The 27,191-nt window shown below is 46.2% G+C and overlaps 1 protein-coding gene across 1 annotated transcript in view; it reads left to right on the top strand.

Annotated features, from left to right (window-relative positions):
• LOC137373406 (uncharacterized) overlaps nucleotides 1-27,191 on the top strand; it is a 129,945-nt gene that overhangs the window by 34,740 nt on the left and 68,014 nt on the right. The window contains 8 exon segments of the mRNA XM_068038223.1: nucleotides 4,174-4,495; nucleotides 5,137-5,323; nucleotides 7,046-7,339; nucleotides 8,409-8,715; nucleotides 9,809-9,961; nucleotides 10,118-10,310; nucleotides 10,485-10,629; nucleotides 20,611-20,652. Coding sequence (XP_067894324.1) covers nucleotides 4,174-4,495; nucleotides 5,137-5,323; nucleotides 7,046-7,339; nucleotides 8,409-8,715; nucleotides 9,809-9,961; nucleotides 10,118-10,310; nucleotides 10,485-10,629; nucleotides 20,611-20,652 — 1,643 coding nt within the window.

The following is a 27,191-nucleotide window of genomic DNA, read 5'->3' on the forward strand; positions in this document are numbered from 1 at the left end:
CCTGGGTCCTGTAAACCCGAGCATTAATCCACCCCTGGGCCCTGTAAACCTGAGCATTAATCCACCCCTGGGCCCTGTAAGCCTGAGCATTAATCCACCCCTGGGCCCTGTAAGCCTGAGCATTAATCCACCCCTGGGCCCTGTAAACCTGAGCATTAATCCACCCCTGGGCCCTGTAAACCCGAGCATTAATCCACCCCTGGGCCCTGTAAACCCGAGCATTAATCCACCCCTGTACCCTGTAAACCCGAGCATTAATCCACTCCTGGGCCCTGTAAACCCGAGCATTGATCCACCTCTAGGCCCTGTAAACCCGAGCATTAATCCACCCCTGGGCCCTGTAAACCTGAGCATTAATCCACCCCTGGGCCCTGTAAACCCGAGCATTAATCCACTCCTGGGCCCTGTAAACCCGATAGTTAGGAAAGCATTTGTGAGGAGGTCACTGGGAGTCTGCAAATGGATTTAGATAGGTTAATTGAGGGGGTGAAAAAATTGGCAGATGGAGTATAATGTGGGGAAATGGCAGATTGTCCACTTTGGAGGGAAGAATAGAAAAGCAGAATGTTATTTCAGTGAAAAGAGACTGCAGAATGCTGCGGTACAGAGGGATCTGGGTGGCCCTGTACAGGAATCACAAAAAGTTAGCATGCAGGTACAGCAAGTAATTAGGAAGGCAAATGGAATATTGCCCTTTATTGCAAAGGTGATGGAATATAAAAGTAGGGAATGCTTGCTACACTGTGCAGGGCATTGGTGAGACCACACCCAGAGTACTGTGCACAGTTTTGGTTTCCTTACTCAAAGGCGGGATATACTTGCATTGGAAGCAGTTCAGAGAAGGTTCACAAGGTTTACAGGGCCCAGGGGTGGATTAATGCTCAGGTTTACAGGGCCCAGGGGTGGATTAATGCTCAGGTTTACAGGGCCCAGGGGTGGATTAATGCTCAGGTTTACAGGGCCCAGGGGTGGATTAATACTCATGTTTACCGGGCCCAGGGGTGGATTAATACTGAGGTTTACAGGGCCCAGGGCTGGATTAATGCTCAGGTTTACAGGGCCCAGGGGTGGATTAATGCTCGGGTTTCCAGGGCCCAGGGGTGTAGTATTGCTCAGGTTTACAGGGCCCAGGAGAGGATTAATGCTCGGGTTTACAAGACCCAGGGTTAGATTAATACTCTGGTTTACAGGACCCAGGGGTGGATTAATACTCAGGTTTACAGGACCCAGGGGTGGATTAATACTCGGGTTTACAGGGTCCAGGGGTGGATTAATGCTCAGGTTTACAGGGCCCAGGGGTGGATTAATACTCGGGTTTACAGGGTCCAGGGGTGGATTAATGCTCAGGTTTACAGGGCCCAGGGGTGGATTAATACTCAGGTTTACAGAGCCCAGGGGTGGATTAATGCTCAGGTTTACAGGGCCCAGGGATGGATTAATGCTCAGGTTTACAGGGCCCAGGGGTGGATTAATGCTCGGGTTTACAGGGTCCAGGGGTGGATTAATGCTCAGGTTTACAGGGCCCAGGGGTGGATTAATACTCAGGTTTACAGAGCCCAGGGGTGGATTAATGCTCAGGTTTACAGGGCCCAGGGATGGATTAATGCTCAGGTTTACAGAGCCCAGGGGTGGATTAATGCTCGGGTTTACAGGACCCAGGGGTGGATTAATGCTCAGGTTTACAGGGCCCAGGGGTGGATTAATGCTCAGGTTTACAGGGCTCAGGGGTGGATTAATGCTCAGGTTTACAGGACCCAGGGGTGGATTAATACTCATGTTTACAGGGCCCAGGGGTGGATTAATGCTCAGGTTTACAGGGCCCAGGGGTGGATTAATGCTGAGGTTTACAGGGCCCAGGGGTGTAGTAATGCTCAGGTTTACAGGGCCCAGGAGTGGATTAATGCTCAGGTTTACAGGGGCCCAGGGGTGGATTAATCCTCGGGTTTACAGGGCCCAGGGGTGGATTAATGCTCAGGTTTACAGAGCCCAGGGGTGGATTAAAGCTCGGGTTTACAGGACCCAGGGGTGGATTAATGCTCAGGTTTACAGGGCCCAGGGGTGGATTAATGCTCGGGTTTACAGGGCCCAGGGGTGATTAATGCTCGGGTTTACAGGGCCCAGGGGTGGATTAATTTTCAGGTTTACAGGGCCCAGGGGTGGATTAATGCTCGGGTTTACAGGGCCCAGGGGTGGATTAATGCTCAGGTTTACAGGGCCCAGGGGTGGATTAATGCTCAGGTTTACAGGGCCCAGGGGTGGATTAATGCTCAGGTTTACAGGACCCAGGGGTGGATTAATACTCATGTTTACAGGGCCCAGGGGTGGATTAATGCTCAGGTTTACAGGGCCCAGGGCTGGATTAATGCTCAGGTTTACAGGGCCTAGGGGTGGATTAATGTTCGGGTTTACAGGGCCCAGGGGTGTAGTAATGCTCAGGTTTACAGGGCCCAGGGGTGTAGTCATGCTCAGGTTTACAGGGCCCAGGGGTGTAGTAATGCTCAGGTTTACAGGGCCCAGGAGTGGATTAATGCTCAGGTTTACAGGGGCCCAGGGGTGGATTAATCCTCGGGTTTACAGGGCCCAGGGGTGGATTAATGCTCAGGTTTACAGTTCCCAGGGGTGGATTAATGCTCGGGTTTACAGGGCCCAGGGGTGGATTAATGCTCAGGTTTACAGTTCCCAGGGGTGGATTAATGCTCGGGTTTACAGGGCCCAGGGGTGGATTAATGCTCGGATTTACAGGGCCCAGTGGTGGATTAATGCTCGGGTTTACAGGGCCCAGGAGTGGATTAATGCTCGGTCCACAGGGCCCAGGGATGGATTAATGCTCTGGTCTACAGGGTCCAGGGGTGGACTAAAAAAAGGTGTCTATGTTTTGGACTATGCCTCCTGGTACTGGATGCCCCTGTTGTGTTTTTGCCTTAAGAATGATGCCCCTTTAAGATCTCAGTATGCTAATGAGCTAAGTACCAGGATGTAGTCATGTGACCACAAGCCAGAGGCAATCAGCAACTGTATCACCTAGAGGAATGTTCTGTAAATAGTTTGCTCTGTACTGTACATACTAGTTCAGCTGTTGTTAAACCTATTAGAGATATGCAACAAACTGGACTCTACGCATCTCATCTACGTTGCATCAGACAACATAAAGAACTCATTAGAGCCTCAACCAATGGAAATAGCTTCTCCCTATCTACCCTGTCAATTCTAATTCATGTCTTGAAATCTTTGATCAAACAACCCTTAATCTTCTAAATTGCAGTGAATACAACCCTCAAAGTGAGGTGATGCATTCTGACAGAAGGGGTAGGGCAAGGCAATATATATTTAGTGGCACAGTTCTAAAGAGTATGCAGGGACAGAGGAACATGGGGGTTCATTTGCATAGATCATTGAAGGTGGCAGGACATATTGAGAGAGTAGTTGGCAAAGCATTTGGGATCTTGGGCTCCATAAATAGAGGTATTGAATGCAAAAGCAGGAAGTTTTGCTGAATCTTTTGTTACGACCAGGTGAGAAAGAGGTCTAGGGGTTTCTTTCAGCCATCACCTGGTCTTACTGTAATAGGGTCAATGTTTTTAAACACTCTGTGTTTTGAGCTCCCCTTTGGTGAATCCTTGTTCACCGCTTTCCAATTATAAGGCAAAGAAATGAGCACAAACAGGCTTTCTTAGGTTTAAAGAAGAAAAGTGAAATTTATTAAAACTTAAACTCTAATTTGGTTATTGCCTACGGATACACGCCGTGCCCCACGCTAGCATGCATATGCAAGAAGTACATGCAAATAGAGACAGAAAAGAGCGGAAGAAAAAATAAAGTGGATAAGTTTGATTCAATCTCTGAAGAGGGTTTTTTGTTACTGTACTTCGAGCTCACTGTAGTTCTTGATTGTAGGTAGATCTTGCTTTTTGTTGGGGCCCAGTATTCTTCTTAAACCTTGTTTACTTTAGGAGACTTTTCTCTCTTGGGGTTCATATGTCTTCAGTGGTTTTCAGTTCTGTGAGAAAGAGATGGAAGCAGACAGGTGAGGCTGCGGCAAGCCCGCCACAAGAGGTCTTGTCAGTTCAGGAGCAAACTGTTTTCTGAGTTCAAATTCTCTGTGGCAAGTTAAAAAAAAACCCTACAACAGTCATGTGACTAAACTGGTCTGACCATGTCTGTTTGTGTTTTCAGCCATCTTAGCAGTCAACCTGGAATGCTAGCTCCTCCGCCTTCAACGCCTGGTAATCAAAAGTCCATTGTAGTCTGTAGTCTAAAGGCTCTGTATTTGAATGCACATAGCGCTCATAACAAAGTAGTCGAACTGAGGGCACACATTGAAGTAAATAAATATGATCCGATAGCCATTATGGAGATGTGGCTGCAGGATGACTTGAATACTGAGGCGTATGTGACATTCAAGAAGAATAGTGGACGGGTAACACTGTTGATCAAGGATGGCATTGGTGCAATAGTTAGAGATGATCTTGGTTCAGGAGATCAGGCTGTAGAAACGGTTTGGGTGGAGATGAGGAATAGTGGGGGAAAGAAGTACTAGTAGGAATGGTCTACAGGCCCCCGAACAGTAATCACAACAGAGAACGAAGTATACAGGAAGAAATATTGGGTGCTTGTGAAAAAGAAAAGGCAATAATCATGGGTGATTTTAATCTACAAATAAACTGGAAAATCAGATTGGCAATGGTAGCCTGGAAGAGGAGTTCATATAATGTTTTTGAGATTGTTTCTTGGAGCAGCACGTTCTGGAACCAACCAGAGAGCAGGTTATGTTAGACTTGGTATTGTGTAATGTGACAGGATTAATTAATGACCTCAGAGTAAAGACATCTCTAGGTAGCAGTGACCACAATATGTTTGAATTTTAGATCTAGTTGAAAGAGAGAAGAGTGGGTCTAAGACTTGCGGGTTAATAGATAAATTGGCCATTGTAAATTATTCCTAGTGTAGGTAGGTGGTAGGAGAATGGTAGGGAATATGGGATTAATGTAGGAGGGGATGTGGTAGGGAATATGGGATTAATGTAGGATTAGTATAAATGGGTGGTTGATGGTCAGCACAGACTCGTTGGGCTGAAGGGCCTGTTTCAGTGCTGTATCTCTCTATGACTATGACTCTAGTATTTTAAACTTCAATAAGGGCAGCTATGTAGACGTGAAAGCTGAGCTAGCTGAAGTGAACTGGGTTACTAGGCTAGGAGATAGATCAGTAGAGAAGAAGTGGCAGACCTTTAAGGGGATATTTCAGGATATTCAGAATAAGTATATTCCTATGATGAAGAAAAATTCTAAGCAGTATATGATGTTCAAGAAGAATAGAAAGCAAGGTAAAGGTGGAGGGGTAACATTGTTAATCAAAGGGAGGCAGAAAACAGGTTACTATAGGCCTGTTAGCTTGACGTCTGTCATGGGGAAGGTATTAGAATCGATCATTAAGGAAGTTGTAGCCGGGCATTAGAAAATCTCAAGCTGATCAGGAATAGTCAGCATGGTTTTGTGAAAGGGAAATCATGTTCAACCAATTTGTTGGAGTTCTTTGAAGTAGCATGCAATGTGGATAAAGGGGAGCCCATTGGCATACTGTATTTGAATTTCCAGAAGGCATTTGACAAGGTGTCACATAAAAGGTTATTACACAAAGTAGGAGTTCATGGTGTAGGGGGTAATATATTAGCATGGATAGAAGATTGGCTGGCTGGCAGAAAACAGACAGTATCCATAAATGGGTCCTTTTCTGATTGGCAGGATGTAACGAGTGGAGTGCCGCAGGGGTCTGTGCTGGGCATCAACTAGCAAATATTAGAAATGTAAAAGGTTATAAGCAAGTAAAGCAGAGGTCGGGCAAGAGATAACAAGAGACCTGCTGAGTATTTCCAGCATTTCTTGTTTTTATTTCAGATTTCCAGCATCCGAAGTATTTTGCTTTTATGATAATAAAGAAGACTAATGGAATGCTATCCTTTATTACGAGAGGAATTGAAAATAAAAGTAAGGATGTTCTGCTTCAGTTATACAGGGCATTGGTGAGACCACATCTCAAATACTGTGCAGTTTTGGTCTCCTTATTTAAGGAAGGATGTGAATGGTTTGGAGGCAGTTCAGAGGAGGTTTACTAGATTGATACCTGGAATGAGCAGGTTGTCTTATGAGGAAAGGTTGGACAGACTGGGCTTGTTTTCACTGGAGTTTAGAAGAGTGAGGGGAGCCTTGATTAAAATTTATAAGATCCTGAACAGTCTAGACAAGGTGGATGTTTCCTCCTGTGAGTAAGTCCAGAACTAGGCGGCACTGTTTTAAAATTAGGGGATGCCCTTTTAGGACAGAGATGAGGAGAACTTTTTTCTCTGAGGGTTGTGCGACTTTGGAACTCTGCCTCAGAGGTGGTGAAGGCAGGGTCATTGAATAATTTTAAGGCAGGGGTAGCTAGATTCTTGTTAGGTGAGGGAATCAAAGGTTATCAGGAGTAGATGGGAGTGTGGAATTCGAAACAAACATATCTTACTGAATGGCGAAGCGGGCTAGAGGGACGAATGGCCTACTTCTGCTCCTAATTCATATGTTCGTATGTTCACACTGGCGAGAGGCCGTTCACCTGCTCTGTGTGTGGGAAGGGATTTGCTCAGTCATCCCACCAGCGAGTTCACAAGTGACTGCAGATTAGGCACTCTACAGCTTTCTGGACTCAACACTGAGTTCAACAATTTCAGAGCGTATCTGCCTTTTTCATATTTTGCTTTATTTTATTCCACTTTCTAATCATAATGACTTTTGTAAACTCCTTTTACAGGGTATTAGAAGGGAAGGATTTGCAGACAGGAAACTCAAACTAAACATCTGACTCAGTTCATCAGGACTTGAACATGGAAGGAGGAATGTTTGTCTGTTCTGTCTGTGGGAAAGGAACACCAAGAGGCACACACCCGAGTGAGCGTGTTCCAGTGCACCGTCTGTGGAAAGAGTTTTAACCAGTTAAACAGCCGAAATACAAATTGCACCATTCATGTGTTCTCTGTTTGAATGAGGTTGAACTGAACATCCAACCTGGAGAGACACGAGGACACCGCACCACAGAGAAAACATGGAACTGTGGGGACTGTGGGAAGGGATTCAACTACCTATCCGGCTGGAAACTGGATGTACTCACACTGGGGAGAGGCCGTTCACCTGCTCTGAGTTTGGGAAGGGATTCACTCACTCATCCCACTTGCTGACGCACCAGCGAGTTCACACTGGGGAGAGGCCATTCACCTGCGCCAAGTGTGGGAAGGGATTCACTCAAACCTCCCACTTGCTGACGCACCAGCGAGTTCACACTGGGGAGAGGCCGTTCACCTGCGCCGAGTGTGGGAAGGGATTCACTCAAACATCCACCCTGCTGAAACACCAGCGGGTTTACAAGTGACTGCAGGGATTGGATTCTGCTATTATTGCTGCTGTTAATCTGATCCAGGACTAAATCATGTTCATTCTGTCAGTTGGGGTTCATTTCTGCTGATGTTAATAACTCTATAACTGCGCTGGAGTTTAATATTCCGGATATATGTCACATAAATCAGCTTTGTTTCCGACACAGTGTGTCGAGTAGTTGTTACAGAACTTTTTTTTGTAGGGCCTTTCGTGGCACCATGACATCTCCAAGCACTTTACAGCAAACGAAATACTATTGGAGTGCAGCCTCTGTATAATGGAGGAAATTCGACAGCTAATTTGTGCACGTCAAGCTCCCACAGACAGCAATGTGATAATGCCCACAGATGTTGATTTAGATGATGTATATTGGCCAGGTCTCTGGGGAGATCTCCCTGCTCTTTAGAATAACATCAATGGATCTTTTATACCCATCAGTGAAGGGTGTCATCTGAAAAACAGGACCTCTGACAGTGCAGCACCCCCTCAGTACTACAGTGGAAATCAGCCTAGATTTTTATGCTCAAGTTTCTGGAGGAAGGTTTGAACCCACAACCCACTGAGCTACAACTAACACCTTGTCTTGAGTCTCGATTTCTAGTTCACTTCAGTTCTCAACTCCCCAGAGTGTCTCTCCTAGCCTTGCTATCCAGGGAAGGTACCATAACACATCTGTATCTATCCTGGTAGGGGAAATGGGACAGTGTAGAGGGAGATATGCTCTGTATCTAACCTGTGCTGTACCTCTGCTGGGAGTGTTTGATGTGACAGTGTCAAGGGAGTTTTACTCTGTCGTTCACCCGTTTTTTTTTCATAGGAAGCCTTTATACCCCAGGCCCTGTTTGGATGCATTATATAAAATAACTTTATTAAAAACAAATAAATAAACAAAACTCGAATTAAAAAGCAATTCTTGGCATCAATGATACATTCCAGCCCCTGCGGCACCCGCCATTCGCGGAAGGCCTCAAGCGAACCGGTGGACACCACATACTCCTTCTCCAGGGACAGCCGGGCACAAACGTAACCTTGGAAGAGGGGCAGGCGGACCCCCTGATGGCCCGCTGCCTGGACCTGTGAATTTCCACCTTGGCCAGGACCAAGCCCACCCCCCTCCGCACCAGGTGCCCAAAGATCAGGAGCTGAAGTGCAGCCAAAACCTGAGGAGCAGCTCCTTTAAATACTTGAAGAGAGGTGGCAACCTCGCACACTCTATAGATACATGGAACACGGACTCGTCCAGGCCGCAAAAATTACAGGCGGCCTGGGGCTCCATGAACCTACTTCAAAGTCAATTGCATGGGACTGTCCTGTGCAGTACTCTCCCCCACACGTTCCCAATTTAAAGGGGGAAGACTTCCACAAGGAATGACCTCCACCTGGGTTTCCCCTCGCTTCCAGATGGCAACATGGCATGTCTGGCTGATGAGGGTGAGGAAGTGGAGAATGTGCAGGAACAGCCCGTACAGGATACCCCTCTACGCTGTGTGGAATGGCAGGAAGGGCATTTCTGAGAGGTGGCTCAGGTTGTGTGGGACTGGCTCCCGAGGAGGGTTTCAGGGCTGGGTCCGATGAGCAGTTCCGGCCGAGCGTGGGTCAGCTCGGCTGGGAGTGCTCCACACTCCCGAGCCGTTCATCACCCACAGTGAGGGGTGTCCCGGAGGCTTGGGCTACTTCTCCGCCTGTCTGTCCCCAGAGCTGGCCACCCGTCAGCCAAGACACTCTCCTCCGCCAGAGGGGGAGGCCCCAGACTGAAGGCAACCGTGTTCCAGACTCTGAATAGATCCCGGTTAAATGACAGGCAACTCCCTCAGAGAGGCACTGTTAACGTTTTCCGTCGGGAGCTGCGTGGCGTCTTGAAAGCAGTGCCCCTGGTGGTAATAATATGTCGCCTGTGCACACCATCTGGGAGGACACTTTATGTACAGGTATCTCTGCAGGGTCCGAAGGCAGAGTGTCGCAGCCTGGGTGCGGACGCACACCAGCGACTGGCCGCCCTTCTCAATCGGGAGACTCAGGACCGCGGCAGAAACCCAGTGTTTCCTCTTGCCCCAGAAGAAATCGACAAGCTTCTTCCGGATCTTAGTATCAAATGCAGGGGGCGGGGCCAAAGTGACCAATCGGTATCACAGCCTCGAGGCCACTAGTTGGTTTATGACCAGCACTCGACCTCTGTAGGAAAGCAGTCGGAGCAGTCCTGTCCAGCATCCCAGCCGAGTGGTGACTTTCAGCTCCAACTCCTGACAGTTTGCCGGTCTGGCTTCGTCAGCTGGGCTCAGGTGGACTCCCAGATAGAGGAGGTCATGGTGCTCCATGCAAAAAGTGTTAACTCCTCCGGCAGGGAGTCCATCTGTCAATAACTCACCAGGAGTCTGGAACATTTCTCCCAATTGATCTTCGTGGAGGACGCTGGCACTCGCGCATCCTCCGCAAGTCAACGTGATCTGTGACTGTGAGGGCATATGCCAAGAGGACGACCCACATGGCCGGCCCGCGCAGAGCCAAACCCGCCAACCTCCTGCGAAGGAGGCACGGGAATGGCTCCATGCAGATCGTATGTAATTGGCCAGACATGGAGCATCTCTGATGTACTCCTCTCCCAAAGTGAAGGGGCGCCATCAAGGACCCGTTAACTTTGACCAGACCATCTGCTGCGGCATATAAAATTCGGACCCGAGCCACAAAATATGACCCGAGTCTGAATGCGTGCACAGTCCCGAAAGGATACTTGTGATCCACCTTGTCGAACGCCTTCTCCTGATGGAGGGAGAGAAAGGCGACCAACAGACCAGTCCTCTGGGAAAGATGGATCTGGTCCTGAACCAGTCGGATGTTGTCCTGGATGGACCGGCTCGGAACAGTGTCGGATTGATCGGGGTGGATCATGTGGGTCAGCACGGAGCCCAGGTGGGTTGACATAACCCGGGCAAAGATCTTATAATCCATGCTGAGGAGGGAGACCGGATACCAGTTCTTAAGCAAGTGGAGATCGTCGCTCCTCGGCAGCAGGACGATGACTGCCCTGAGCCACGAGAGGGGCTTTCCCTCACGGAACATGTGTAATCGCACCCCACCCCCCAGGCTGTCCCAGAATACCCTGAGGAACTCCACGATCAGCCCATCCAGCCCACGGATTTACCCCTTGAGAGCTGGTGGAGGGCACCAGTCAACTCCACCAACGTGAGCGAAGCCTTCAGTCATTCAGCATCCTCTGGGCTGACCTTTGGCATGTCCTCCCACAAAACTGTGAACGTGTCATAACTGGACGATCCGAGAGAACAAGACACTATAATAGGCACAGACCAAGTGACCCATTCCCTCCAGGTCTGTGACGGAGGATCAGTCGCCGACCAGCAAATCAATGGACCCCCCGCCATTTTCCAGTGAGTGGAAGAAGGGTGAGGCGTGGACCCTACAAGCTGCAAGTCTCTCAGCGCAACGTTCTTCTATTTGTACACCTACCACAGAGCCAGATCTGTGACTGCCTGACCGAGACAGGACTCCATAGAGTCATAGATTTATACAGCACAGAAACAGGCCCATCGTGTCTTTGCCAGCCATCAAGCACCTATCTATTCTAATCCCATTTTCCAGCACTTGGCCTGCAGCCTTGCATGCTGTGGCGTTTCAAGTGCTCATCGAAATATTTCTTAAATGTTGTGAGGGTTCCTGCCTCTACCACCCCTTCAGGCAGTGTGTTCCAGATTCCAAACACCCTCTGAGTGAAAAAAGTTTTCCTAAAATCCCCTCTAAACCTCCTGCCCCTTACCTTAAATCTATGCCCCAGGTTATTGACACCTCCACTAAGGGAAAAGGTTTCTTCCTATCTACCCTATAATTTTGTATACCTCAATCAGGTCACCCCTCAGCCTTCTCTGCTCCAAGGAAAACAACCCTAGCCTATCCAGTCTCTCTTCATAGCTGAAATGCTCCAGCCCAGGCAACATCCTGGTGAATCTCCTCTGCACCCTCTCCAGTGCAATCACATCCTTCCTATAGTGTGGTGACCAGAACTGTACACAGTACTCCAGCTGTGGCCTAACTAGCGTTTTATACAGCTCCATCATAACCTCCCAGCTCTTGTATTCTATGCCTCGGCTAATAAAGGCAAGTATCCCATATGCCTTCCGAACCACCTTATCTACCTGTGCTGCTGCCTTCAGTGATCTATGGACAAGTACACCAAGGACCCTCTGACTCTCTGTACTTCCTAGGGTCCTACCATCCATTGTATCTTCCCTTGCCCTGTTAGTCCTCCCAAAATGCATCACCTCACACTTCTCAGGATTAAATTCCATTTGCCACTGCTCTGCCCATCTTATCAGCCCATCTATATCGTCCTGTAATCTAAGGCTTTCCTCCTCACTATTTACGACACCACCAATTTTCGTGTCATTTGTGAACTTACAGATCATACCTCCTATATTCATGTCTAAATCATTAATGTACACTACAGACAGCAAGGGTCCCAGCACCGATCCCTGCGGTACACCACTGGTCAAAGGCTTCCACTCGCAAAAACAAACCTCGACCATTACCCTCTGCCTCCTGTCACTAAGCTAATTTTGGATCCAATTTGCCAAATTGCCCTGGATCCCATGGGCTCTTACCTTCTTAACCAATCTCCCATGCGGGACCTTATCAAAAGCCTTACTGAAGTCCATGTAGACTACATCAACTGCTTTACCCTCATCCACACATCTAGTCACCTCCTCGAAAAATTCAATCAAGTTTGTTAGACATGATCTCCCCCTAACAAAGCCATGCTGACTATCCCTGATCATTCCCTGCCTCTTCAAGTGGAGATTAATCCAGTCCCTCAGAATTTTTTCCAATAGTTTCCCTACCTCACTGGCCTGTAATTACCTGGTTTATCCCTGCTACCCTTGTTGAATAATGGTACCACATTCGCTGTCTTCCAGTCCTCTGGTACCTCTCCCGTGGCCAGAGAGAATTTGAAAATTTGTGTCAGAGCCCCTGCTATCTCCTCCCTTGCCTCACACAACAGCCTGGGACACATCTCATCTGGGCCTGAGGATTTATCCACTTTTAAACCCGCTAAAACCGCTAATATTTCCTCCCTTTCAACACGAATATGTTCAAGTATATCACAATCCCCCTCCCTGATCTCTACACCGACATCATCTTTCTCCATAGTGAAGATGAAAAGTAATCATTCAAAACCTCACCTATGCCCTCTGGCTCCACACACAGATTGCCACTTTGGTCCCTAATGGGCCCTACTCTTTCCCTGGTAATCCTCTTGCCCTTAATGTACTTATAAAATGCCTTGGGATTTTCCTTTATCTTGCCCGCCAGTTTTTTCATGCCCCCTTTTCGCTCTCCTAATTCTTCTTCTTCTTCTTTCTTTGGCCTCCTTGTCTCGAGAGACAATGGATAAGTGCCTGGAGGTGGTCAGTGGTTTGTAAAGCAGTGCCTGGAGTGGCTATAAAGGCCAATTCTAGAGTGACAGACTCTTCTGCAGGTGCTGCAGATAAAATTGGTTGTCGGGGCTGTTACACAGTTGGCTCTCCCCTTGCGCTTCTGTCTTTTTTCCTGCCAACTGCAAAGTCTCTTCGACTTGCCACACTTTAGCCCCGCCTTTATGGCTGCCCACCAGCTCTGGCGATCACTGGTAACTGACTCCCACGACTTGTGATCAATGTCACAGGACTTCATGTCGCGTTTGCAGACGTCTTTAAAGTGGAGACATGGACGGCCAGTGGGTCTGATACCATTGACGAACTCGCTGTACAATGTGTCCTTGGGGATCCTGCCATCTTCCATGCGACTCACATGGCCAAGCCATCTCAAGCGCCGCTGGCTCAGTAGGGTAAATATGCTGGGCTGCCTCGAGGACTTCTGTGTTGGAGATACGGTCCTGCCACCTGATGCCAAGGATTCTCCGGAGGCAGCGAAGATGGAATGAATTGAGACGTCGCTCTTGGCTGACATATGTTGTCCAGGCCTCGCTGCCGTAGAGCAAGGTACTGAGGACACAGGCTTGATACACTCGGGCTTTTGTGTTCCGTGTCAGTGCGCCATTTTCCTACACTCTCTTGGCCAGTCTGGACATAGCAGTGGAAGCCTTACTCATGCGCTTGTTGATTTTTGCATCGCGAGACAGGTTACTGGTGATAGTTGAGCCTAGGTAGGTGAACTCTTGCACCACTTCCAGACCATGGTTGCCGATATTGATGGATGGAGCATTTCTGACGTCCTGTCCCATGATGTTGGTTTTCTTGAGGCTGATGGTTAGGCCAAATTCATTGCAGGCAGCCGCAATCCTGTTGATGAGTCTCTGCAGACACTCTTCAGTGTGGGATGTTAATGCTATAACCTCTACATTATCTGTTACTATTGGGATGGTACTAGAGTCCTCCACCGTGAAAACTGAGGCAAAATACTGATTTAGTGTCTCCGCCATTTCTGTGTTCCCCACTATTAACTCCCCAGTCACATCCTCCAAGGTACCAACATTCACTTTAGCTACTCTCTTCCCTTTTATATACTTATAGAAGCTTTTGCTATCCGTTTTTATATTTTCAGCTAGTTTTCTTTCATAATTTACCTTTGCTCTTTTTATTACTTTTTTAATAACCCTTTGTTTATTTTTAAAAGTTTCCCAATCTTCCAGCCTGCCACTGGCCTTTGCAATATGGTATGCCTTAGTTTTTGTCTTTATGTTATCCTTAACTTCCTTGCTTAGCCATGGATGTTTTTCCTCCTCTTACAATCTTTCTTTCTCTCTGGAATATATTTTAGTTGGGAGGAGTTGAATATTTTCTTAAACATCTGCCACTGCTCATCAGCTGTCCTACCTTTTCGTCTTCCTGCCCAGTCCACTAGGGCGAAATCTGTCCTCATGCCTATGTAATTACCTTTGTTTAACTCCAGAACGTTTGTGTGGGACTCCAGTTTCTTGCCCTCAAACTGAATTTGAAATTCTAGCATGTTGTGATCACTCTTCCCTAGAGGATCCTTAACTATGAGATCATTAATTAATCCCACCTCATTACAGAATACCAAATCTAGAATAGCCTGCTCCCTGGTTGGTTCCACAACATATCGCTCCAAAAAAAATCTCTAATACATTTAACGAACTCTTCCTTAAGGCTGCCCTTGCCAATCCAGTCTATATGCATATTAAAATCACCCATGATTATTGCCGTACCTTTCTTACAAGCCCCCAGTATTTCCTGGTTTATACTGTGCCCCACTGCGGAACTACTGTTTGGGGACCTTTAGATTACTCCCACCAGTGACTTCTTTCCCTTGCTATTGCTTATTTCTACCCAAACTGATTCTATGTCTTGTTCTCCAGTGCCTATATCATTTCTCACTACAGCACTGATCTCTTCCTTTACTAACAAAGCTGCACCACCTCCTTTTCCTTCCTGCCTATCTTTCCGAAATACTGAGTACCCTTGGATATTCAATTCCCAAATCTGGTTTCCCTGCAACCATGTCTCAGTAATCGCCACTAAATCATATCCATTCGTCTCTATTTGCACTGTTAACTCATTAATTTTATTCTGAATGCTTCATGCATTCAGATACAAAGCCTTTAAGTTTGTTCTATTATCAGACTTCCCTAATCTTGTATGATTCTTTGGTGCAATATGACGTTCACACATACTGTCCCTTCCTTTTATTTTCTGATAACAATCAGCCTCATCACTAACCTGCACTCCTACCTTCTCCTTTAACTTTGACTTCCTAATTGTCCATGCAACTGAACCCTCCCCCCCACTATTTAGTTTAAAGCCCTATCTGCAGCCCTAGTTATGTGATTCACCAGGACTCTGGTCCCAGCATGATTCAGGTGGAGCCCATCCCATCGGAACAGTTCCCTCCTTCCCCAGTACTGGTCCATGAATTCGAACCCATTCCTCCCACACCAATCTTTGAGCCACGCATTTACCTCTTTAATCTTATTGACCCTGTGCCAATTTGCTCGTGGCTCGGGTAGTAATCCGGAGATTATTACCTTTTGGTTCTGCTTTTTAATTTAGCCCCGAGCTGCTCATATTCCCTCAGCAGAACCTCTATCCTCGTTCTACCTATATCGTTGGTATCTATGTGGACCACGACAACTGGATCTTTACCCTCCCACTCCAAGTTCCTCTGCAGCCCAGCTGAGATATCCGAACCCTGGCACCAGGTAGGCAACAGAGCCTTCGGGACTCTCGATCCTGGCCACAGAGAACAGTGTCTATGCCCCTAATTATACTATCCCCGATTACAACTACATTTCTCTTTTCTCCCCCCACTTGAATGGCTCCCTGTACCACAGTGCTGTGGTCAGTTTGCTCATCCTCCCTACAGTCCCTGCTCTCGTCCACACAGGGAGCAAGAATCTCGAACATGTTGGACAAGGACAATGGCTGAGGCTCCTGCAGCACTACCTCCTGGATCCCTCTACCTGCCTCACTCATAGTCACACCCTCCTGTCCTTGGCCACTGGCCAAATTCAAGGTAGTTAATCTAAGGGGTGTGACTGTCTCCTGAAACACAGCGTCCAGGTAACTCTCCCCCTCCCTGAAGTGTCTGAAGCTCAGACTCCAGCTCATCAACTCTGAACCGGAGTTCCTCAAACAGCCAACACTTGCTACAGATGTGGTCACTAGGAACCACAATGGTGTCCACCAGCTCCACATCATGCAGGTACAACACATCACCTGGTCCTGCACCTCTATTTTAATTTGTTCTTTTAAATTTCCGACTGGTCTTTAGTTTTTAATCTGTAAAATATTTTCCCTAGACACCTTTAAACTGAAATCAACTTGGAATAGGTAATTCAAATTAGCATTTACTTACCAATCAATGAACTTACAGTTTCCTGTGATGTCATTCTTTGTTTTTTTTCACTCTGTTTTTACTCCCTTAAAATACTCCAAAATTAGATTATTTACACTAGGAATCTTGATTCCCTAAAAAAAAACTACCTACTATATTAAAGAAGAACTGTCGACTTTCTCTTTACTTTAGTTACTTATCGAGCTATTTAGAGTTATTTCCTAACAGCTGTTACTCACCAACCAATCACCTTGCAGCTTTCCTGTGATGTTACTGTTGACTTTTTTTTTTCAAAACTCCAGCGCACCTAGGCTGCTCTCAAAGAAAAGAACAAAGAACAAAGAAAATTACAGCACAGGAACAGGCCGTTCGGCCCTCCAAGCCTACGCCGATCCAAATCCTCTATCTAAACATGTCGCCTATTTTCTAAGGGTCTGTATCTCTTTACTTCCTGCCCATTCATGTATCTGTCTAGATACATCTTAAAAGACGCTATCGTGCCCGCGTCTACCACCTCCGCTGGCAAAGCGTTCCATGCACCCACCACCCTCTGCGTAAAGAAATTTCCACGCATATCCCCCCTAAACTTTTCCCCTTTCACTTTGAACTCGTGTCCCCTTGTAATTGAATCCCCCACTCTGGGAAAAAGCTTCTTGCTATCCACTCTGTCTATACCTCTCATGATTTTGTACACCTCAATCAGATCCCCCCTCAACCTCCGTCTTTCTAATGAAAATAATCCTAATCTACTCAACCTCTCTTCATAGCTAGCGCCCTCCATACCAGGCAACATCCTGGTGAATCTCCTCTGCACCCTCTCCAAAGCATCCACATCCTTTTGGTAACGTGGCGACCAGAACTGCACGCAGTATTCCAAATGTGGCCGAACCAAAGTCCTATACAACTGTAACATGACCTGCCAACTCTTGTACTCAATACTCCGTCCGATGAAGGAAAGCATACCGTATGCCTTCTTGACCACTCTATTGACCTGCGTTGCCACCTTCAGGGAACAATGGACCTGAACACCCAAATCTCTCTGTACATCAATTTTCCCCAGGACTTTTCCATTTACTGTATAGTTCACTCTTGAGTTGGATCTTCCAAAATGCATCACCTCGCATTTGCCCTGATTGAACTCCATCTGCCATTTCTCTGCCCAACTCTCCAGTCTATCTATATTCTGCTGTATTCTCTGACAGTCCCCTTCACTATCTGCTACTCCACCAATCTTAGTGTCGTCTGCAAACTTGCTAATCAGACCACCTATACTTTCCTCCAAATCACAGTGGCGCAGTGGTTAGCACCGCAGCCTCACAGCTCCAGGGACCTGGGTTCGATTCCGGGTACTGCCTGTGTGGAGTTTGCAAGTTCTCCCTGTGTCTGCGTGGGTTTTCTCCGGGTGCTCCGGTTTCCTCCCACAAGCCAAAAGACTTGCAGGTTGATAGGTTAATTGGCCATGATAAATTGTCACTAGTATAGGTAGGTGGTAGGGAAATATAGGGACAGGTGGGGATGTTTGGTTGGAATATGGGATTAGTGTAGGATTAGTATAAATGGGTGGTTGATGTTCGGCACAGACTCGGTGGGCCGAAGGGCCTGTTTCAGTGCTGTATCTCTAATCTAATCTAATCATTTATGTATATCACAAACAACAGTGGTCTCAGCACGGATCCCTGTCGAACACCACTGGTCACACGTCTCCATTTTGAGAAACTCCCTTCCACTGCTACTCTCTGCCTCCTGTTGCCCAGCCAGTTCTTTATCCATCTAGCTAGTACACCTTGGACCCCATGCGCCTTCACTTTCTCCATCAGCCTACCATGGGGAACCTTATCAAACGCCTTACTGAAGTCCATGTATATGACATCTACAGCCCTTCCCTCATCAATCAACTTTGTCACTTCCTCAAAGAATTCTATTAAGTTGGTAAGACATGACCTTCCCTGCACAAAACCATGTTGCCTATCACTGATAAGCCCATTTTCTTCCAGATGGGAATAGATCCTATCCCTCAGTATCTTCTCCAGCAGCTTCCCTACCACTGACGTCAGGCTCACCAGTCTATAATTACCTGGATTATCCCTGCTACCCTTCCTAAACAAGGGGACAACATTAGCAATTCTCCAGTCCTCCGGGACCTCACCCGTGTTTAAGGATGTTGCAAAGATATCTGTTAAGGACCCAACTATTTCCTCTCTCGCTTCCCTCAATAACCTGGGATAGATTCCATCCGGACCTGGGGACTTGTCCACCTTAATGCCTTTTAGAATACTCAACACTTCCTCCCTCCTTATGCCGACTTGACCTAGAGTAATCAAACATCTGTCCCTAACCTCAACATCCGTCATGTCCCTCTCCTCGGTGAATACCGATGCAAAGTACTCGTTTAGAATCTCACCCATTTTCTCTGACTCCACGCATAACTTTCCTCCTTTGTCCTTCAGTGGGCCAATCCTTTCTCTAGTTACCCTCTTGCTCCTTATATATGAATAAAAGGCTTTGGGATTTTCCTTAACCCTGTTTGCTAAAGATATTTCATGACCCCTTTTAGCCCTCTTAATTCCTCGTTTCAGATTGTGCCTACAATCCCGATATTCTTTCAAAGCTTCGTCTTTCTTCAGCCGCCTAGACCTTATGTATGCTTCCTTTTTCCTCTTAGCTAGTCTCACAATTTCACCTGTCATCCATGGTTCCCTAATCTTGCCATTTCTATCCCTCATTTTCACAGGAACATGTCTCTCCTGCACGCTAATCAACCTCTCTTTAAAAGCCTCCCACATATCAAAGGACAAAAGCATGTTGTCCAATTTTCCTAGCCATTTTTTATTTGCTAACCGGACACTAGGAGGTTCAATTTGAGAATTGTCTAGGCCTGCTTCTGCCTCATCCTCACTATCCTTTTTCTTCTCAACAGTCCCCATTACCTGACATACCTGTACTGGCTTATCCTCCTCCCTGCGGTAATATTGCTTTAACATATTGACGTGACACAACTGATTCTTTTTCTGGTGATCAGGGGTGTCAATTAAGTAATCTACCTTACCCACTCTTTTGATCACTTTATATGGACCACTGAACCGTGCTTTTCATGGTTCACCCTGTAAAGGTAACAGTGCCAATACTTCATCCCCTGGTTGAAAATTTCAGGTCTTTGCATTCTTGTCTGCCCATTTTTTCATATTGGCTTGAGATGCCTTTAGGCATTCCTGAGACACTTTGCAAGCTTTGTGAGCCTTTTCCAGAACACAGGTACATAGTCTCGTATCGCAGATTCACTCCTTTGTTCTAAGAATCTGTCTTTGATGAGTTTTAGAGGACCTTTTACTTCATGCCCGTAAACTAATTCGAATGGACTAAGACCTATAGCTTCATTCAGTGAATCTCTTGTGGCAAATAAAAGAGTTTAGCCCTTTATCCCAATCATATGGATATTCATGGCTGTATGCTCTGATCATTGTTTTGAGAGTTTGATGGTACCTCTCTAAAGCTCCCTGTATCTGTGGATGATATACTGAAAATTTCAACTGTCTGATACCCAAATTGCCCATGAATTCTTGAAATAGGTTTGACATGAAATTAGAACCTTCATCCGATTGAACTTCAAGTGGTAATCCATATCTCGTAAAGAATTAACTTCTCTACTACTACCTTCGCAGTAATTTTCCTCAAAGGAATGGCCTCTGGAAATCGAGCAGTCATATCCATGATAGTACGTATGTATTGATGTCCTGCTTTTGATTTTGGCAAGGGTCCTACACAGTCTGCTAATACCTTACTGAATGGTTCCTCAATAACTGGCATGGGAATTAATGGTGCCGGTTTTATGGTGGGTTGAGATTTTCCCACCATTTGGCATAAATGGCATGTCCTACAAAATTGCCTCACTTCCTTTGTAAAGCCTGGCCAGTAACAATGTTGACTTATATGTAATTTAGTCTTCCAAATCCCCCTATGTCCTGCTAGAGGAATGCCATGCGCTAACCTTAATAATTCCTGGCAATATTTAGGTGGTACCACTAACTGTTGAAAAACTGTCCAGTCTTCATCCGCAGGTCTATGAGGTGGTCTCCATTTCCTCCTCAAAACCCCATCTTCAATATAATAGCCTTTTGGAACTCCTTTCGTCTCAGCTTCTGTCGGAGCCGACTGTGCTATTCTATGTAACTCTGGATCAGCTTATTGTGCTGCAATTATAGAAGATTTGTTAAACACTCATCTGGATTATCCAAATCCCCAAATAAAGTTTCAGATACTTGGCTATCTGTTTGCGGTGCCAATTTTACCTCTGACAATGAAATCTGTTTAGCCGTTGCTCGAGTTATTACACACACAGGAAATATTCCTGGAATTTGTTCCAATAATTGTTCCATTTCTTTAACTTCACTTGGTTTCTCTGTGACTACAGGAGAAACTGATACTTTTGATCTGGGCAAATCATTCCCCAGGAGTAAGTCAATTCCTTCCACTGGCAAACTATGGACAACTCCTGCAGTTACTATCCCAGATATTAGGTCACACTTGAACGACAAGGGCAGCAAATGCATGGGAACATCACCACCTGCAAGTTCCCCTCCAAGTCACACACCATCCTGACTTGGAACTATATCGCTGTTCCTTCACTGTCGCTGGGTCAAAATCCTGGAACTCCCTTGCAAACAGCACTGTGGGTGGACGTACCCCACATGGACTGCAGCGGTTCAAGAAGGCAGCTCACCACCACCTTCTCAAGGGCAATTAGGGATGGGCAATAAATGCTGGCCTGGCCAGCGACGCCCACATCCCATGAATGAATTTTTAAAAAGCTCTAGGTGCACTCTATATAAAGGTATGGGTGTGTATTCCCCGCCAATTCCACTTTAGTGTTCAGTGCACTCTCTGGTGAAAATGTTATATCTTTGCCCAGCAAAAGAGTTTAGGTTGTTCCTGTATTGCTAAGTATAATGATAGATTTTCTTAGATCACTTGAGGGAAAAGGGAGTTACTTTTCCCTATGACAAGAATTCATTCTAACTTTCAGGTATCTTATTCTTAACCGCTACACTCACTTTAGTTTTTGTGTCTGGTTTTACAGCTGCCATTAAAGCTACAGCCTGGTCTGCTGTACTCTGAGTCAGAGCTCCTTTCTCTGCATTAATTTTGTGTACCCCAACAAGTCCCATGGGTTTACCTCGTAACTTTCAGCATTCTGAACGAAGACGTCCTACCGTGTGGCAATGATAACACTTCAGCTTGCAGACCTCACTTTTACCCTTAGCACCTTCCTTTCTGGCCTGAGGAGGTGACCTTGGGGCATTCACAGCTGTTCCTTCTTGTCCCCGGCTACTTGCCTTCCTTTCATTCTCCCACTTTCTATCCTTCCTGGATTTGTGGGGGTGATTGACAAAAGGTTTTGGCTTATTCACAAGCTCAAAATCATGAGCAATTTCCACTGCTTACCTGGCTTTTAAAACTTTCAGGTTACCTACATGGGTTCTCATGACTGGAGGGATTGAATTTTTAAACTCTTCCAAGAGAATTAGTTTTCTCAGGTTCTCATACGTAGTTTCCATCTTTAATGCCCATATCCGATGATCAAAATTAATTTGCTTCACCCTCTCAAATTCTACATACGTCTGCCCGGCCAATCTCTGTAAGTTCCAAAACTTCTGACGGTAAGCCTCAGGGACCAAATCAAATGCAGCATGAATAGCCTTTTTTGCTATCTCATACACTGCAGAAGCCTCTTCAGGAAGCATGGCATAAACTTCATGAGCTCTGCCCATCGTCCTGCTTTGCATAAGCAGTGTCCAGCTTTCCATTGCCGACTTCATTTGTTTGGCTATTTTTTCCAAAAGAATTTTAAAATGCCTCTACGTCCCTTTCCTCAAACTTCGGGATAGCTTGTATACATTTAAACAGCTTTTTGCTGGGTCCTGGGCTGGATTCAGATTCTTCCTGACCAGAATTTACCCTGGATTCAGGGCAACCCCATATAGAACAAAGAACAGTACAGCACAGGAACAGGCAATTCGGCCCTCCAACCCTGCGCCGATCTTGATACCTGCCTAAACTAAAACCTTCTGCAGTTCCGGGGTCCGTATCCCTCTATTCCCATCCTATTCATGTATTTGTCAAGATGCCTCTTAAACGTCGCAATCGTACCTGCTTCCACCACCTCCCCCAGCGGCAAGTTCCAGGCACTCACCACCCTCTGTGTAAAGAACTTGCCTCGCACATCCCCTCTAAACTTTGCCCCTCTCACCTTAAAACTATGTCCCCTAGTAACTGACTCTTCTACCCTGGGAAAAAGCTTCTGACTATCCACTCTGTCCATGCCGCTTATAACTTTGTAAACCTCTATCATGTCGCCCCTCCACCTCCGTCGTTCCAGTGAAAACAATCCGAGTTTATCCAACCTCTCCTCATAGCTAATGCCCACCAGACCAGGCAACATCCTGGTAAACCTCTTCTGTACCCTCTCCAAAGCCTCCACGTCCTTCTGGTAGTGTGGCAACCAGAATTGCACGCAATATTCTAAGTCTGGCCTAACTAAAGTTCTGTACAGCTGCAGCATGACTTGCCAATTTTTATACTCTATGCCTCGACCGATGAAAGCAAGCATGCCGTATGCCTTCTTGACTACCTTATCCACCTGCGTTGCCACTTTCAGTGACCTGTGGACCTCTACGCCCAGATCTCTCTGCCTGTCAATACTCCTAAGGGTTCTGCCATTTACTGTATACTTCCCACCTGCATTAAGTCTTCCAAAATGCATTACCTCACATTTGTCCGGATTAAACTCCATCTGCCATTTCTCCGCCCAAGTCTCCAACCGATCTATATCCTACTGTATCCTCTGACAATCCTCATCACTGTCCACAACTCCACCAACCTTTGTGTCGTCCGCAAACTTACTAATCAGACCAGCTACATTTTCCTCCAAATCATTTATATATACTACAAAGAGCAAAGCTCCCAGCACTGATCCCTGCGGAACACCACTAGTCACATCCCTCCATTCAGAAAAGCACCCTTCCACTGCTACCCTCTGTCTTCTATGACCGAGCCAGTTCTGTATCCATCTTGCCAGCTCACCTCTGATCCCGTGTGACTTCACCTTTTGTACCAGTCTGCCATGAGGGACCTTGTCAAAAGCTTTACTGAAGTCCATATAGATAACATCCACTGCCCTTCCTTCATCAATCATCTTCGTCACTTCCTCAAAAAACTCAATCAAATTAGTGAGACACGACTTCCCCTTCACAAAACCATGCTGCCTCTCACTAATAAGTTTGTTTATTTCAAAATGGGAGTAAATCCTGTCCCGAAGAACCCTCTCTAATAATTTCCCTACCACTGACGTAAGGCTGACCGGCCTATAATTTTCCAGATTATCCTTGCTACCCTTCTTAAACAAAGGAACAACATTGGCTATTCACCAGTCCTCTGGGACCTCACCTGTAGCCAATAAGGATGCAAAGATTTCTGTCAAGGCCCCAGCAATTTCCTCCCTTGCCTCCCTCAGTATTCTGGGGTAGATTCCATCAGGTCCTGGGGACTTATCTACCTTAATGCTTTGCAAGACACCCAACACCTCCTCCTTTTTGATAATGAGATGATTGAGACTAACTGCACTCTCTTCCCGAGGCTCATCATCCACCAAGTCCTTCTCCTTGGTGAATACTGATGCAAAGTACTTATTTAGTACCTCGCCCATTTCCTCTGGCTCTACACATAGATTCCCTTCTCTGTCCTTGAGTGGTCCAACCCTTACCCTAGTTACCCTCTTGATCTTTATATACTTTTAAAAAGCCTTGGGATTTTCCTTAATCCTGTTTGCCAATGACTTTTCATGACCCTTTTAGCCTTCCTGACTCCTTGCTTAAGTTCCTTCCTACTGTCTTTATATTCCTCAAGGGATTCGTCTGTTCCTAGCCTTCCAGCCCTTACGAATGCTTCCTTTTTCTTTTTGACTAGGCTCACAACATCCCGCATTATCCAAGGTTCCCGAAACTTGCCAAACCTATCCTTCTTCGTCACAGGAACATGCTGGTCCTGCATTCGAATCAACTGACGTTTGAAAGACTCCCACATGTCAAATGTTGATTTACCCTCAAACAGCCGCCCCCAATCTAAATTCTTCAGTTCCTGCCTAATATTGTTATAATTAGCCTTCCCCCAATTTAGCACCTTCACCCGAGGACTACTCTTATCCTTATCCACAAGTACCTTAAAACTTATGGAATTATGGTCACTGTTCCCGAAATGTTCCCCTACTGAAACTTGGACCACCTGGCCGGGCTCATTCTCCAATACCAGGTCCAGTACGGCCCATCCCTAGTTGGACTATCTACATATTGTTTCAAGAAGCCCTCCTGGATGCTCCTTACAAATTCTGCCCCATCCAAGCCCCTAGCACTAAGTGAGTCCCAGTCAATATAGGGGAAGTTAAAATCACCCACCACTACAACCCTGTTACCTTTACATCTTTCCAAAATCTGTCTATATATCTGCTCCTCTACCTCCCGCTGGCTGTTGGGAGGCCTGTAGAAAACCCCCAACATCGTTACTGCACCCTTCCTATTCTTGAGCTCCACCCATATTGCCTCGCTGCACGACCCCTCCGAGGTGTCCTCCCGCAGTACAGCTGTGATATTCTCCTTAACAAGTAATGCAACTCCGCCACCCCTTTTACGTCCCCCTCTATCAAAGAACAAAAAGAACAAAGAACAGTACAGCACAGGAACAGGCCATTTGGCCCTCCAAGCCTGCGCCGATCTTGATGCCTGCCTAAACTAACACCTTCTGCACTTCCGGGGCCCATATCCCTCTATTCCCTTCCTATTCATATATTTGTCAAGATGTCTCTTAAACGTCACTATCGTATTTGCTTCCACCACCTCCCCTGGCAGCAAGTTCCAGGCACTCACCACCCTCTGTGTAAAAAAATACTTGCCTCGCACATCCCCTCTAAACTTTGCCCCTCGCACCTTAAACCTATGTCCCCTAGTAACTGACTCTTCCACCCTGGGAAAAAGCTTCTGACTATCCACTCTGTCCATGCCGCTCATAAATCTTTCTGTTACTTGGATACTAGATTTACGGACTGCTCTCTCTTCAAACCAAATGTCAACTTTCAATGCACAGAAAGTCTTTTTTTTCTCCTCAGTCTAAAAGGCACATCGACCTTTTAGCTTAAAAAAAACAAAAGCACTTATGACAATGGTGAGAGACAAAAAATGTTATCATTCAGAGAGACCTGCGTGTCCTTGGACATGAATCACAGAAAGTTAACATGCAGGTACAGCAAGAAATTAGGAAGGCAAATGGTATTTTAGCTTTTGTTACAAAGGATTGGGGTATAAAGAGTAAAGATTTCTTACTACAATTATACAGGACATTAGTGAGGCCACACCTGGATTACTTTTTGCAGTTTTTGTCTCCTTACCTCAGGAGGGAAACACTTGCCCTTGTGGGAATGCAACAAAGGTTCACTAGTCTGGGTCCTGGGATGAGGCAATTGGTCAATTTATTCACAGAATGTGGGTGTTGCTGGAAAGGCCAGCATTGATTGCCCATTCCTAATTGTCCTTGAGAAAGTGGTGGTGCACCACATCCTTAAATATAACTGAGTTGCAATGGCTTGCTAGGCCATTTCACAGGGCAGTTAAGTCAACCACATTTCTGTGGGTCTGGAGTCACATATAGGCCAGATGGGGTAAGGACAGCAGATTTCATTCCCGAAAGGACATTAATGAACCAGGTGGGTTTTCAGGACAATCAGTAGTTTCATGGTCACCATTACTGATACTAGCTTTTTTTAAATCCCAGATTTATTTAATTGATTGAGTTTAAATCCCTAAACTGCTGTGGTGGGATTTGAATTTGTGTCTCTGCATCATTAATCCAGTCCTTTAGTAGTTCAGTAACATAATCACTATGCTACATCTCCTCCTATGAGGAGACATTGAGTAGACTAGGCTATATTCCCTGGTGTTTTGATGAATGAAAGGTGATCTAACTGAAACATCATAAATTCTTAGGGGACTTGGCAGGGTAGATGCTGAGAAAATGTTTCCCCTGGCTGGGGAATCTAGAACACCAGGTCACAGTCTTGGTATAAGGCATCGGCCATTTAGACTGAAATGAAGAGAAATTAAGGAAAATCCCAAAGCCTTTTATTCATATATAAGGAGAAAGAGGGTAACTAGAGAAAGGATTGGCCCACTCAAGGACAAAGGAGGAATGTTATGCTTGGACTCAGAGAAAATGGGTGAGATTCTAAACGAGTACTTTGCATCGGTATTCACCGAGGAGAGGGACATGACGGATGTTGAGGTTAGGAACAGATGTTTGATTACTCTAGGTCAAGTCGACATAAGGAGGGAGGAAGTGTTGGGTATTCTAAAGGGCATTAAGGTGGACAAGTCCCCAGGTCCGGATGGGATCTATCCCAGGTTACTGAGGGAAGCGAGAGAGGAAATAGCTGGGGCCTTAACAGATATCTTTGCAGCATCCTTAAACACGGGTGAGGTCCCGGAGGACTGGAGAATTGCTAATGTTGTCCCCTTGTTTAAGAAGGGTAGCAGGGATAATCCAGGTAATTATAGACCGGTGAGCCTGACGTCAGTGGTAGGGAAGCTGCTGGAGAAGATACTGAGGGATAGGATCTATTCCCATTTGGAAGAAAATGGGCTCATCAGTGATAGGCAACATGGTTTTGTGCAGGGAAGGTCATGTCTTACCAACTTAATAGAATTCTTTGAGGAAGTGACAAAGTTGATAGATGAGGAAAGGGCTGTCGATGTCATATACATGGACTTCAGTAAGGCGTTTGATAAGGTTCCCCATGGCAGGCTGATGGAGAAAGTGAAGGCGCTTGGGGTCCAAGGTGTACTAGCTAGATGGATAAAGAACTGGCTGGGCAACAGGAGGCAGAGAGTAGCAGTGGAAGGGAGTTTCTCAAAATGGAGACGTGTGACCAGTGGTGTTCCACAGGGATCCGTG

This window comes from Heterodontus francisci, chromosome 9, assembly GCF_036365525.1.
Source record: "Heterodontus francisci isolate sHetFra1 chromosome 9, sHetFra1.hap1, whole genome shotgun sequence".
Taxonomy (NCBI): Eukaryota; Metazoa; Chordata; class Chondrichthyes; order Heterodontiformes; family Heterodontidae; genus Heterodontus; species Heterodontus francisci.